General features: G+C 41.6%; 1 protein-coding gene across 3 annotated transcripts in view; it reads right to left on the bottom strand.

Moving 5' to 3' along the window:
- Positions 1-13,601, bottom strand: part of Grm7 (glutamate metabotropic receptor 7) — a 547,225-nt gene that overhangs the window by 152,721 nt on the left and 380,903 nt on the right. For all 3 annotated transcript variants that reach the window (XM_048356200.1, XM_048356199.1, XM_048356201.1), the window contains exon 7: positions 7,868-8,007. In XM_048356200.1, the coding sequence (XP_048212157.1) occupies positions 7,868-8,007 (140 nt within the window). The remainder of the gene's footprint in view (positions 1-7,867; positions 8,008-13,601) is intronic.

Raw genomic sequence — 13,601 nt, 5'->3', positions numbered from 1 at the left:
ATTTTGCATTGGCAATGACTGCGAGAAGAGTCAAGCTCTCTCTAGATCATTCATCTTATTTCTTTTTTCATGTATATTTTGCCTGAACCTAAAATGCAAATAATAATGAAATCCAGCATCTTCCCCACAGAACATAGAATATATTAATAAATGCAAAGGGATTTGCTTGGATGGCTACAACACAAACAAGAATTTATAGGGGTTTAGGAATCTTTCATGTACATGTTTGTGGGACCATATTGATAACTGTAAATATAATTAATCTTCCAGATGTTTGTAAAAGAACACAGCTCTATGCTATGGATTACTAGACCACATGCTGACAAAACATTTTTCCATTCCCAGCATTATTTAGAATGTGTACAGATGTCTGTTTCCAAACAGAAGCATCTTTCTCTTTCAGGCTGCATTTATTGACCCTTTCTATAAAAAAAAAAGTATTATTACCTACTCACGGATGTTTGGGGTTATTAAGTCTATTGATCTAGTACTGTTCATTTTTGGAAAACCAATTTCCTCAGACTAGAATAAAAATTTAAGTATATAACTCAGACCAAATTAGTGGAAATAGGTTGCCATATACCTTAAGTCTAGTTTAGGTTAGTGGATAAAATGGAATGGATTGGGAGTGAGGGATATTATGTTGAAGAGAGTGGACTTAAATGGGCATCAGGTAGCAGGAAGTGGTGGGCCTTTGTGGTAAGTAGAGAGATTTAGATACCTGTCTGCTACTACTGCCACACTGCTACTACCACCACCACCAATCCTGGCTGCATGAGATTAATGGAATAGTATTGTTAGGGCTGACCTTTTGAAGAGAGGTAAAAAAAATAAGTAATTTACCAATTTGTGAAAATAATGGCAAGCCATTGACTAAGCATTTCTACTATCGTCAGATGAGGGTGTTTCCTCTTAGTTTGGCTGAAAAATAAGGAGGAGATGTTACTGGTGAATTGTAAATACCCTTTGTAAAAGTTCAGATCCAAGGTGCTGACAAATGGAAGTCACTTTTGTCATTCTGGTGCTATCTTCCAGAGAGTCCTTTGCTCACATCCAAAGAGTTAGTAACTGCACAGAACCATAAGACACCAAATCTATCTGACTTTAAGTCCCTTTGTTTTGGCTTTTCCTGTAAGGTAGCATTAAGAGTATAGAAAGGAAGGTAGCAGATGCAACTGGCTTTATTCATTTGATTATGAGCTCACTTCAACAAAGCCCAAGTACCTAGTGGCTCTTCCATTTGATCCTTGAAGAACAGTAATTCTACTCCACAGTCTCAAATAATCACTGATATGTTTCTAAAAATACAAAAAGCAATCTGGGCCAAACTAAATCCAATTATTTTATCCTTTTTTTGTCTCCTTTTCTTCTGACCTGCTTTATCATTCAAAGACCCTAGCAGCCTATCTTTGCAATTGGATGAACCTAACAGAGGACTTAAGGTATAGAGGAAGCTTTGTGATAAATCAAGTTCTTAAATGGATTAGCTGAGTCACACACAACACTGAATGGGACCAAAGTCTGTATATATCTTCTCATCCATCCATCCAACAGACCTTGAAATACCACATCAAAGGGAACACATTTTCTGCCATTACCTTATCTGTGTAATCCAACTGTTGGGGTACTCATCCATCAAACCTTTAACCAACTATTTCTGCTGTAGGTTAAGAAATATAGGAAGTGCTGAGATATAAAGGAAAATAATCTCAGCAGCACTATAATGGATATTTTGAATGGTTTCAGACTGTGTGATGAAGTAAGGTTGTGCAATTGTTATTTTTGTGGCTTTTGTGTTGTGGTAACATTTAATATGTATCAGCTACCGGTCCAGGTGTGGTACATACATTTCATCTAAACAGTAACTATAGGAAGCAGGTAATCAAGGCTTACCGCTAGGAAGGACAGAGACTCAGAGCCACTCAATCAGCTCATCTACAAAGACTGCAGACCTAATTATTCAAACTAAAACTATAAATTATATGCAAAACTATGAATTATGATAGGCAACAAGGTGATTTCATAAAGGAAGTCTGCAGACTGAAACTGAAGAAGATTTTGACACTTTAGTAATCTTCCCTTTACTTCACCAACGCTTCTTCTCCATAGCTTATCCACTCTATTGGAAACTAGGGTGTGATTAGACTTTGAAAACATTTTTCCTGTTGCAATTATGAAACAATAGACTGATTTGTAGTTTTATAGGCAAGTACATGTAAGTGTTAATTTGGGGATATGTAATTTTATGAAACGCTGATTTGGGCAATCAACTATTGTTGTGTCTTTAAATGTCTGTGACCGTCAAAATTCCAATCATCATGGAAGATTCAATATTTAACAAAATGACAACTTTTGAAATTAATATTTAATCACCTAAGTTTAGTGAAATGTAAAATAAAAAGTATCTGCCTAGTAATGGGAGTTTTAGCTTTCTTTTCCATCCTGGGTATAAGAGCCAATTTTATTTCATTTTTTCATTTTTGATGATTATGGTTGATGAGATTTTAAGTGGAGAGGATCTTGTAGAAGTTGTTTTATTTACTGATAACTGAGCCATCCAGAGAGTATTGAAAATGGTTTTCAGTAAAGGATTTCCTAGGTGGCAAGCAATCTCAGGTAGAGTAGTTTTTCTTTCCCAGATCTGACCTCTGTTCCCTGTAACAACTACTGTACCTCAAGACAATTCCCCTTAAGCTTTCAAGAATCTAATCACTTCTATGAGTGTGTTATCTTGGATTGGCTAGCAGATATCCAACAGCTTATCCTCACTGGATAAGCTCGTCTGAGTGCCCGCCCCAATCACTATGGCCCCACTGATTGGCTTACATTAAATTGGTTACCATGAGGAGACTTGAAGAGCATTTTGGGTAAAGCCCAGAGCTACACAGGAAAGTAGGATATTCCATTCCCAGAAGGAGGAAGAGCAGCTGATGATTCACATTAAAGAGACAGCAGGGGAGTTGGCATCATTGGCTCACAACTATAACCCAAGCAACTTGGAAAGCTAAGAACAGGAGAATCATGGTTTGAGACTAGACTGGTCAGAGGTACTTTCAAGACCTCTTCCCAGCACATAGCTGGGTGCAGTGTCATGTGCCTGTCATCCCAAGCTCTGTGGGAGGCCGGGACCCAGAGGACAGAGGTTCCAGGACAGCCCTGGGAGAAGAAGTCAACAAGACTCCATTTCCGTTGAGGAGAGCTGGCCACCTTAGTGTGTGCCTGTCATCTCAGCAATGACAGGAAGCCTAAAGGTAGGCTCCAGAGTCAAGCATGTTCTGTGGATAGTAAGCAAGACCCTAGCCTAAAAACAGCCAGTGAAAACAGGTTTGGAGGCATGGCTCAGCAGTATAGAATTCACCTAGCAAGCACAAGTTTAAAGAAAACCCAGTATCACCTAAAGAAATGCCCTTTTGGTGTCTCTTGGTACACAAAATGAAGACCAAAACATGAATTCTGCCTCCAAAAAGCTTTTCATTTCTAGATGTAAAGTCTAACTTTTATAGGACAGAAATCAGAGAAGGGAGGAGAAGGAGAGAGAGAGCGCTAACAGGCACCACACATTTCTGGAAGATCAGAGAGTAGGTGTTGCTATGTAGTATGAGATGGAATTTTGTGAACTTCATTGTTGCCAGAGCTAGTCTCTCAGATTGTAATCCCTGGGTCTCCACATATCTCTTAGCTAGGATGACTGGCTTGAGCCACAATAACAGCTCTGACAACTCTTGGACAGTACAATAGGAATCTGAGAAATTAAAACAGGGTTATATCTTCAAGAGTCCCAACTGCGAAAGGAAAAATATTATATATATATATATGTATATGTATATGTATATATGTACACACACACAGACAGACAGACAGACACACACACACACACACACATACATCACCTCACAGGCCACAGAAGTACCAGTGCTGGCAGAAAAGGTAGAGGAGAGACGCTGAAGCCAATGGCACCTTTCTTGGCACCCATATCCCAGAGCATCGCAATCAGAAAGGCAGAACAGCGGTGTGATGTACCACACTGAGATTCTGAGAAGCTAGCACGTTCTCGCTCAGAAACTCATTTGCAATTACCAACCCCGGAGAAAGCTCTCCTGCAAATTTCATTTGCTAGAGAAGATAGAACTGGGAATTGAAAAAGTACCCCTGAGTCCTTGTAAATGTGGGCAAGTGTATTTGTTACTTGAAATGCTTCTGTGTGTTCCACTGATGAGAAGAAAAACCAACTTACAAAGTGGTATTTGTCTAAATTCCACTTTCACGGATATTTTTTTAGAGAAAAAAAACAGAATCACAGTAATTATATCCAAAACATGGCTAGACTGACTGCAGTTGCACAGGCCGGCAACTTTGGGAAGGAGACTTGGGTCATAGCTCTGAATCTGCGTGGGGAAGGGAGGCAGGTGTCCTGTGGGTACCACGCCTTCTGTTTTATGCCATTCCCATCCATCAAGTCCTGCATTCAACAGAGTGCACGCAGGGGGACCATCTCTCAGAACTACTTACCACTCTAGTTGAATTTACCCAATTGGTCACTCCTTTAAAAATGTCTCCATTCATGACTGTCCTTCTGTCTTACATTCAATTCCCAGCATACCTTTCTGCCTTCCCCTGAGGTTCAGGTGGATGATCTGCTCTTCCTTCCTGTCGCAGAGTGCTCAGCAGGACAGAACAGAACCGCTTAACTACATCCAGTCCATGCTTCTCCTCTAGCTTCCAGAGACCCAGAGCCCATGGGTGAAACCAACTCTCTAGGCATATGAAACCCATGATTGTAGGTAGGTTACATTGGCAGCAGTGGGAATGGAAATGCGTCACTTTCTATACAGTGTCCAAGGCCTCAGTTTATCTGCCTTTCTGTTTTCCTTCTCATTTACTGGTTCAAAACTGAGCTTTTGTTTTTAAATTGTAGTTCAAAACTCTTGCCTGCATTTCTGGTTTAAATCAATTTCCTTTTGGGTCTTGTATATTTAAAGAAATCCCCACAATCATAAAAATCCCAATTAAGTATTGTCTTGACATGTCCCCAGTTCCAGCACACTTCCTCACCCAGGGCTGACAGCAAGTACACGCCCCTCAAGGAAAGCACCTCCACCACAGGTGCAGTTTCCTCTCCGCCATTACCTCATGGTCCACAGAGAACCATCAGTGCCACCCAAAGGGGACTCAGGAAGGCCAACCACCAGGTCAGCTTTAGGGACTTCACTTTCTGGGTGTTAGAAGCGTCCAGATGACTCAAGGGCACATTGAAGTTGGTGAATTATGTCACCATTTTATCCTATTTTGATTGGCCTGCAGTAGATTCCTTGAACTCTGGGCTTGGGCGCTGTTCCTGAGCTCTTCCTCTCAAGGCTAGTGCTCTGTCACTTTGAGCCACAGCACCACTTCTGGTTTGCCAGCAGTTAGCTAGAGATAAGAGTCTTATGGACTTTCCTGCCGGGGCTATCTTTGAACCATGATCCTCAGATCTCAGACTCCTGAGTGCAGCAAGGATTACCGGTGCGAGCCACTGGTGCCCGGCTTACAGTAGATTCTTAATTGGTCTTTCTATTCCTACTCCTACCCACTTCCAATTCTTGATCTTTCCAGCATTTCATGCTGAGTGCCAGTGGCTCATACCTATAATTTTAGCTACTCAGGTGGCTAAGATCTGAGGATTGCAGTTCGAATCTAGTCTGGGCAGAAAACTCCTGTAAGACTCTTATGTCCGATGAACCACCAAAAAAGCTGAAGTTGAACTGTGGCTCAAGTGATAGAGCACTAGCCTTGAGCAAAAGAAGCTGAGGGATAGCACCAAGGCCCTGAGTTCAAGCCCCAGGACTGGCATACACACACACACACACACACAAGAATAAAAGTAATTTTCATTCCTAAATTTGATGCAGTCATACCCTTAACTACTACTTAGAAGTAAAAATGTTTACCATGTCAGCAGGGGTGAGGGAGAGGGAGGGAAGGAAGGAATTTGACCAGAGTGCATTGTGTACAGGTATGGAGATATCCAGATGAAACCCTTTCTTATGCTAATAACTCTGTATATATGCTAATAAAAATGTAAAGATAGTCCCCACCCAAACCTAACAATAAAAACCCCTTGAATGGCCAGTCAAATTCAATTTTCAAAAGGAATAAAATCTAAACTATACAAAGAAAAGTAAAGTCAGTTTTAAAGACAGATCATCAAATCAGTTTAAGGACTTTCAGATCATTTCAGAGGCTCTCAAGTGAGAGGTGCAAATCCTGTGTGCATTCATCACCTGAAATATCACCTTGTGGCAAGTCTTATGCTACAGGAGATTAATATATCCATTTAATTTCATCTCCTTGATTTTATAATAATACCTGTAACTTCAGACATGCCATAGATCTTAACCTGGTCAACCCATCTGGGTAACACAAAGGTGCCCTTTTCTAGTTAGCCAGTCAGTTAAGTTCTTCCCTCCCTCCCTCCCTTCCTCCCTCCCTCTCTCCTCTCCTCCCTCCCTCCATCTCTGTCTTCCTTCCTTCCATCCTTTCTTCTGTCCCTCCCTCTCTTCTTTCTTTCCTTGCTTCCTTTCTTTGCTTCCTTTCCCATTCCTCCTTCCTTTTCTGTTTTCTGTGTTTTAGTTTTTGAAAGCAGGTCTTCACTATTGGAGCCCGGGCTGGGTTCAAATGTGCAATTCTCCTGCCCCTGTCCCCAGAGGACTGCCATTATTGGCATCTATAACACAGCACATGCCTTCATCCTGCTTTTGATCATTCCATCTAAGATTTTTTCTTTGGAGTTTCATGTTTATTCAGCTTTTATGCTCTCCTTTCACACAGTTGTACTATGCCTTGTGTATGGAATAAGTTCAGGTGCTTTTTTTCTCTTTGGGCCTTAGTATTCATCTTAGCCACGGATAGTACTTAGTGTCAGGCTCCATCCATTCTTGGATACCTGTCACAATCCTTTGCACTCTCTCTTGGTGTCGGTTCAGTTGGATGACTAAACTCAGGAGAGGAAGAACTGACCCGGAGCAAGTAAAGCCAGGCAGGGCAATGTGCAAATTAGTTGAGTGGCGCTGCAATGTTACCACTTCCGGCGTACATAATCTCTTTGTAGACACTAGGAACCAAACCCCCATCCTTTACTCTGAGACATGGGTTGATTCTGTTTTTCACTGCCAAGCTACCTTGCTCTCGATGACTGCCCAGAGTGATTCCTAAATTATACACTCATGAAAGCCAATCATACAATTTTCATCTTTGATAAAAACATTAAACAAACAAACAAACAAACACCTTTTCCTGAGATAGGGACTATAATGGGTAACTTATATGTCTGGGCCAAAAAGTGCCTAGAGATTAAGCCACTGTACCCGTGAAGACATTTCTGGGTGAGATTAACACGTGAAACAACAGATCAAGTAAACAAACTCACTTCCTAATGTTCACCAGTCTCATGCAATCCATTGAAAATCCAACAGGACAAAACAAATGTGCTAAGAATGTTAAAAGAAAAAAGATATCATGAAAGGAAAGAAAGGGAAAGGTTAAAGGAGGCAGGAAGGGGAAAGGAAAGGAGAAGGAAAAGTCTATGAAAGGATCATGTAAGAGTACAAGCAGATAACTTGTCATTGATGGAATGAGAGCTCAGATTTAATGAGACAACACCTATGAATGACACCTCTAAAGCACACACTCAATGCTCAGTTCCTGTCATTCATTGCCACCATCCCTGCTCCCTTATTACAGGTGCTTCCGTCACTGAAGATGGAGATAACAAGTTGCAAGCTCTTGCTCGTGTGTCCTCACAAACATGCAGGAGTCATCGAGCTCAGGAAGCAGTCCGGAAGCCAGTATATCAGTTGGACAAGGAAAGAAGAGAAATGGGTAGACTCACATTGAGCTGAAGTTCGTCCGTCCACTGCCCAATTAGGCGGTAACCCGGGTTGGTGGTGTTGGTTGTCTGGTACTGGAAGATATCATAGCGCCCAGGTGCATCTCCATTCTTGTTAAACATCACCGGGGTGCCAGCACTTCCTGAGGGTGATGAGAAAAGGTAGAGCTCAGCATTGAGCTGGATTCCTCCCATCTCCTGTGCTAGGGGTGAGTGGGGAGAGCTGCAAAGGGGCAGGCTGGAGACATCTTTCTGCTGGGTGAAAACACCCCCGGCAAGAACCAAGGAAGAAAGAAAGGAGTTATTTTGGTTTCAGGGTTTCCCAGGTTTCAGTCCATGGTAGGGTTTCTGTGTTTCCAGGCCTGGGGTGAGGTGGAGGAGTATTGTAGGGGAGGGTGTGGCAGAGGGAAACAATTCACCCCACTGTGGCTAGGAAGCAGAGATAGAATGTCTTCTCTAGAAGGGTTTTCCTATACCCCCCGCTTCTCTTCTGAGTGGAACCCCGGCCTGTGGGACTGTGTTCTGCCCTTCCTCTCTGAAATCACCCTCGGAGATGGCAGGGGAAGAGTGCTGTGCTGACCTCCTAAGTGAATTTCTGTCCCATCAGGGGACACCCGAGATGAATCTGACCAATCACAGAAAGCCTCATTGTTTCAACAATTCCTTCCAAATGATCTCTATCAATCATGGCTAAAGATACAAAGCAGAAAGATAACCCGTCTTCTCCTTTAGTTCTATTTCTCAATATCTCTTAGCATTTTATTCTGGAAAGTTCCCCTTCAGGGGAACAAAAACTACACATATAATTTTATTTTGGAGACCACATTAAATTTTCCCAGTTCTGCTTGATGAGAATGACAATAATGATGATGGTGATGGTGGTTTCATTGTTTTAGTTTCTAACTTTAAACGGTGGCAACGAAAACCATTTTAAAACTAAGAAATTATTTTTAAAGGGTGTATAATTAAAAATAACCAAGAAAGTAAACAAAAAAATTAAAAAAGGTTTATGTAGATGTGCACTTCTCTGCTGATTGCATTTAGAAGTCTTTTGAGCTGATTATTTCTAAATTTCTTTATATGGTAATCAGCGTAAAATGCTTACCAGTGTCTAAAAGATGCCCCATAAACAGTCTGATTTCTCAATCCTTCTTGATGTCCATCTTAAAGATTTAACCAATTATTTTGATACAATTAAACATCAAAGTCAACTTTCAAGATAAATCCATTTATGGAGTTTCTGAATATATAGGTGTGTGTGTATATATATATATATGAAATATGTACACAAATGTGTATACATGTTGATTGGATGGAAGAACAATTACCAAGACATACATTAAGACCAGAAGCCATGAGTTTGCACGAAGGCTACAGTGACAAAGGAATCAGAGAATAGTCCACAATGTCATCATAGCAGTGGAGGTGGGAGAGGGAGGTGGGAAGAGCCACAGGTGCATCTGGTTTTGCAGATGACAAGGCATACAGAGGTCCACCTGTCCCAGTCACTCTAGCATAGTAAGGAGAACAGTGCTGAGCCACGGCGTTGGAGTCCTCTAGAATGGGTCTAAATACCAGGTTCCCTGCTAATATATATGCAATCTAAGCCAGTTACTCAATCTCCTTCTATGACGTGTCAATCCCTTTCGATGGTAGGTAATAGAGTATATGATAGACAGTTCTGTACTTCTGGCTTTGAATGCTTAATTAGATTGTAATGACTCTTACATTTGATCTTAACAAAAAGGCTGAGATACGATAGGATGCTTTTTTTTTTTTTCTTTTTAAAAATGTCACCAATGTTTTATTTGTTGGTCTTTCAAGTCCAGGCAGAGTACAAGCCTTCCATTATCTGGTCTCGTGTCTCTGTCAGCTCACCAATCATTCTCTTAACTGGTATCGAATGCTGGTTTGCCCATTGGTAGAAAACCTGTGTTTTTCAAAACACAGACTACAGCTCATGTTGGGAGTAGGAGGTAATCACCTTGGAATGCTATGTTGATTCTATCGACTTGAGTCAAAAGCCAGGCCCGCATGTGGCCAAAGGCACCGTGTCATTTTTCCCCTGTTAATGAGAGAATGCATCCCCATGGGCCACAAAAGCACCTACTCCATCACCACAGAGATCTCGTCAGCCCTCTGTGCGGGTGAATCAATACACACACTTTCTCAGTGCATGGAGAAATAGCCACAAAAGCAACACTGATAGCAACAGAAAGCTTCCAGGACTGGCTTTCTGCTGTTCGCAAACTTTCCAAGTCTACGAAAGGAAATGTGGACTCCACAGGTCATTAGCAAGAAACAGGAATCTTGATTGTGTGCAGGGGGACATTAATATTCAGTTACTTTTCGTCTCCTATACATTGCGTACTGGAATTCCTGGTGCTTTGCTTTTAATTCTATGGCATCTATTCATTAAGTAATGACTCAAACTTTTCATAGTCTTTGAGAGGAAAGGAAAGAAGTGTTCTAGAAGCCTGGGGCTCCAAAGGAACTCACACATACACCAGCTAAATATTCATCAGAATAGACCCATCAAATAATCTCTCTCCCTTCTTACGGTCTTTGAGAGAGACATGATTCTTGTCATGCCCTTTCCATTCTCATTAAAGTTCATGTTAAAAAATATTAAGGATGTAGAGCTGCATACTTTATTTAAGTGATGAATTCTCACAGCTTACTGTGTGGCTTTGGCCTTCTCAATGGATTCTGTATTGCAACAGGCTTATTATTTCCAGGTCTCTGCCGCCTCCCTCCCCGCCCCCCACCCCCCCCCCCCACCCCCGGCAGCTACAACTCCCTTTTTAGCAGTATCCCTGAAATTCTTGAAAAGGAAAAAGGAAGGCTTGTGTTCAACAAACTCTATGTCCAAAAAGAAAATAAAAGATCAAGTCTAAAGTAACAACAATAGATATAGAAACAGGAGAGGATTTCCCTGAGAGATTTACAAAAGGTATTCTTAGGACCATCAGAATGCATGTGTAATAAGGTAGAAGAGATGGGGATAGTGGGCAAGTTGGTAGCATGAGCAGGGGATGGGTGATGGGCAGTATGTGGGTCTGAAATCTCTCCCAGATGTGAATATGGGAATGAAAGCTCTTTCCTTCTAAGCAGGGAAGGGCTGGGATGTAGACTGCTCTGATGATGGAAGCGTTCTCTGCATGAAAGCCTTCACCTGACAGATTTTCTGCTGTAGACGTGCCATGACAGACCTACAGCATCCCTACAAGCCGTCCTCTATCTCAGTGCAGTAACAAGAAGGAGGGGATGCTCACAGTCTAATCAGGGACAAGGAGGAGAGAGTTGCTCTGGTCCTGTCACATGAGCCCAGGCAGCTTGCAGAACACATGGCTGAGAGTTGCTTGGGGCTATCAGGAAGATTCTTGGCTGGGGCCTGGGACCTCAGTACTTGCAATTGGTTGCATTATTTCCAGCATTTAAACTGTCTTTACAATAAAAAATCCCAACATAACCTTGCAAAACCCTCTGCTTCAGAAATCACATAGTGTCACTTCCAAAGGAGTCCTGGGCTCACACAGGCTTAAGACAGGAACCTGGATCTCAAAAGCTAACATCCCCTTGCAGAGGGAAGTGTGTGCTGCTCCATCCTTACAACATACGCCTTACCTCCATTTCTCTTCTGGAAATCAGTAGATCTAGGTAGGGGCATACTTTTATATAGAACACATTATATCGTACTTATTTCAGATCTTATCCAAGACACCGAATCTGTTCAAGTTACATTTGGAAGTATTGCCATCTGGTCGGATGAGCTAAAAGAGAGATAAGTAGAACCAATTTAGGCTCGAGATTTTCCTCATTCATTTGAGATGCAGGAAAAGGTGGCCAGCGACTGATGGAGACTAAATGGGCCATTTCCCCACTCTATTCATAAGAGGAAGTTAAATACTTGGTGACGTTGTGGCAATGCTTTTAGGACATTCTATTATCATTCCTTAAATTGATGCTTCAAGTCAATGTGAAGGTCAGAGTTATTAAATTGTATTCTACTGATGTGGAGAAAGCTCCTAGAGCTAAATAGAATTTCTTACTAAAGTAGCTGAGGACCACAATCAAGCTTATTGAGACAAAGAAGAAAGAAAGAAGCAGAAATCATCCTAAAATATGCATAAGGAGGACTAACTTCTTCACAGTGAACTGGAGGCAGGCCTAAGATACACATCTTTCTCTGACATTTGTAAATGGTGAGGCCTGGGACAGTTTTTTTTCTCTTCTCTCTGTAAAAATCAGGAAACAGGATGACCTGCACATGTCTTTTATTGTGCTGTAATGTTTATGCTGCTATGGAATCCTCTGATTACACGGCGGGGTAAGGGGGGACATTCTTGGTTTTATAAAACTTTTTGAGCCCTGCCATCAATGAATGTTGCAACATCTCAGGAGCCAAGGGTCTCCCCACTGAAGAAAAAGAGTCCTCAGAGCAAGCCGAGGTGGACCACCAAGCGAGATGTCCAAGAGAGAAAGAGAAAGGCTAGCCGGGCCTGTGTGCCTCACAGAAGCTCAGATCTAAATAAGCAAGGCCCTCAGGAATGACAAGAAGAGCTTTCCTCCCTGTCACCTAGAGAGTAATGCTTGAGGTGAGGAACCAGCAAAAAGAAGAGGGTAAGAGGGTAACGGCCAGGGATGGGGGATGAATATGACAGAAATACTTACATACGCATACGTACAAACCCATACAGACACATGCATGAAAAGCAATGTAACCAAACCCAGTAAAATCTGTTGAAAAGGATGGAGAAGGAGAGGGTCTTAAAAAAAGGAATATGGAGTCGATTTGGTCAAAGTACATTGCATGCATTTATACATAAATATCACAGAGGAACCCCTTTGTACAATTAACTTATGGTAATAAAAAGTGATAGAAATTAAAAAAGTCACTCATAAAAAATATAGAGAGTAATGTATCTAATGCCTAACATATGAAACTGTAACCTCTCTGTACATCAGTTTGATAATAAAAATTTGAAAAAAATAAAAATAAAATAAATAAAAACTACCAGATGCAAAAAAAAAATAGAGAGAGAGAGAGAGAGAGAGAGAGAGTCACAGGAAAGGATCTTGTTGTCTTCTTACTTTCTACCCAGGCTGTATGGCTCGGGGAAAGGTGATTATTTTTTTTAATTTTTCTGTGACTCAGTTTCCCTAACTCTAGAAATGGGAGAAAATAGTCATGTGCAGGGCACCAACCATGATGTTGTGAAGGTTCAATAAGCCACCAGATGCATGGCTTGCCATGGCAGAATCACGTCACATGCGTCAGCCCTGTGTCTACTCTGAAGCTCGGAGCCTCTGTCTCCTCGTCTGTGGACGATACAGCCTGCTGAGACTATTTGACGTGAGATCTCACTACACAATCAGGGGTGGCTTTGAATGCAGTATGTAAACACGGCCGGCTTTAAACTTGCCATTGCCCGGGTCTCAGCCTCTTGACGGCTGGAATTACAGGGGTACTTTGCACACTCCCCCCAGTGAGACAACCTTGAACCACTGGAAGTCTATAATCATTGGGTGGGAGAAGAAATCAGGAGAGAATTGCGAGGAAAATTCTCACACCAAGTATGTAAGAATGGTTACACGTATTTGAAGGACACAACACAAAGACCAGAACTACAGAGCACATGTAACAGTGAAAATGTTGGCTTAATGAAATTGATGCGTGTTTGCTTCCAGAAAAACTGGCTTGATATATCAAGAGCTTCTCTAAGACCAAGAAGAA

The sequence above is a fragment of the Perognathus longimembris genome, chromosome 10, assembly GCF_023159225.1.
Source record: "Perognathus longimembris pacificus isolate PPM17 chromosome 10, ASM2315922v1, whole genome shotgun sequence".
Lineage (NCBI taxonomy): Eukaryota > Metazoa > Chordata > Mammalia > Rodentia > Heteromyidae > Perognathus > Perognathus longimembris.
Note: the sequence above shows the minus strand (reverse complement) of the source record. Positions and strands in the feature narration are given on the sequence as shown.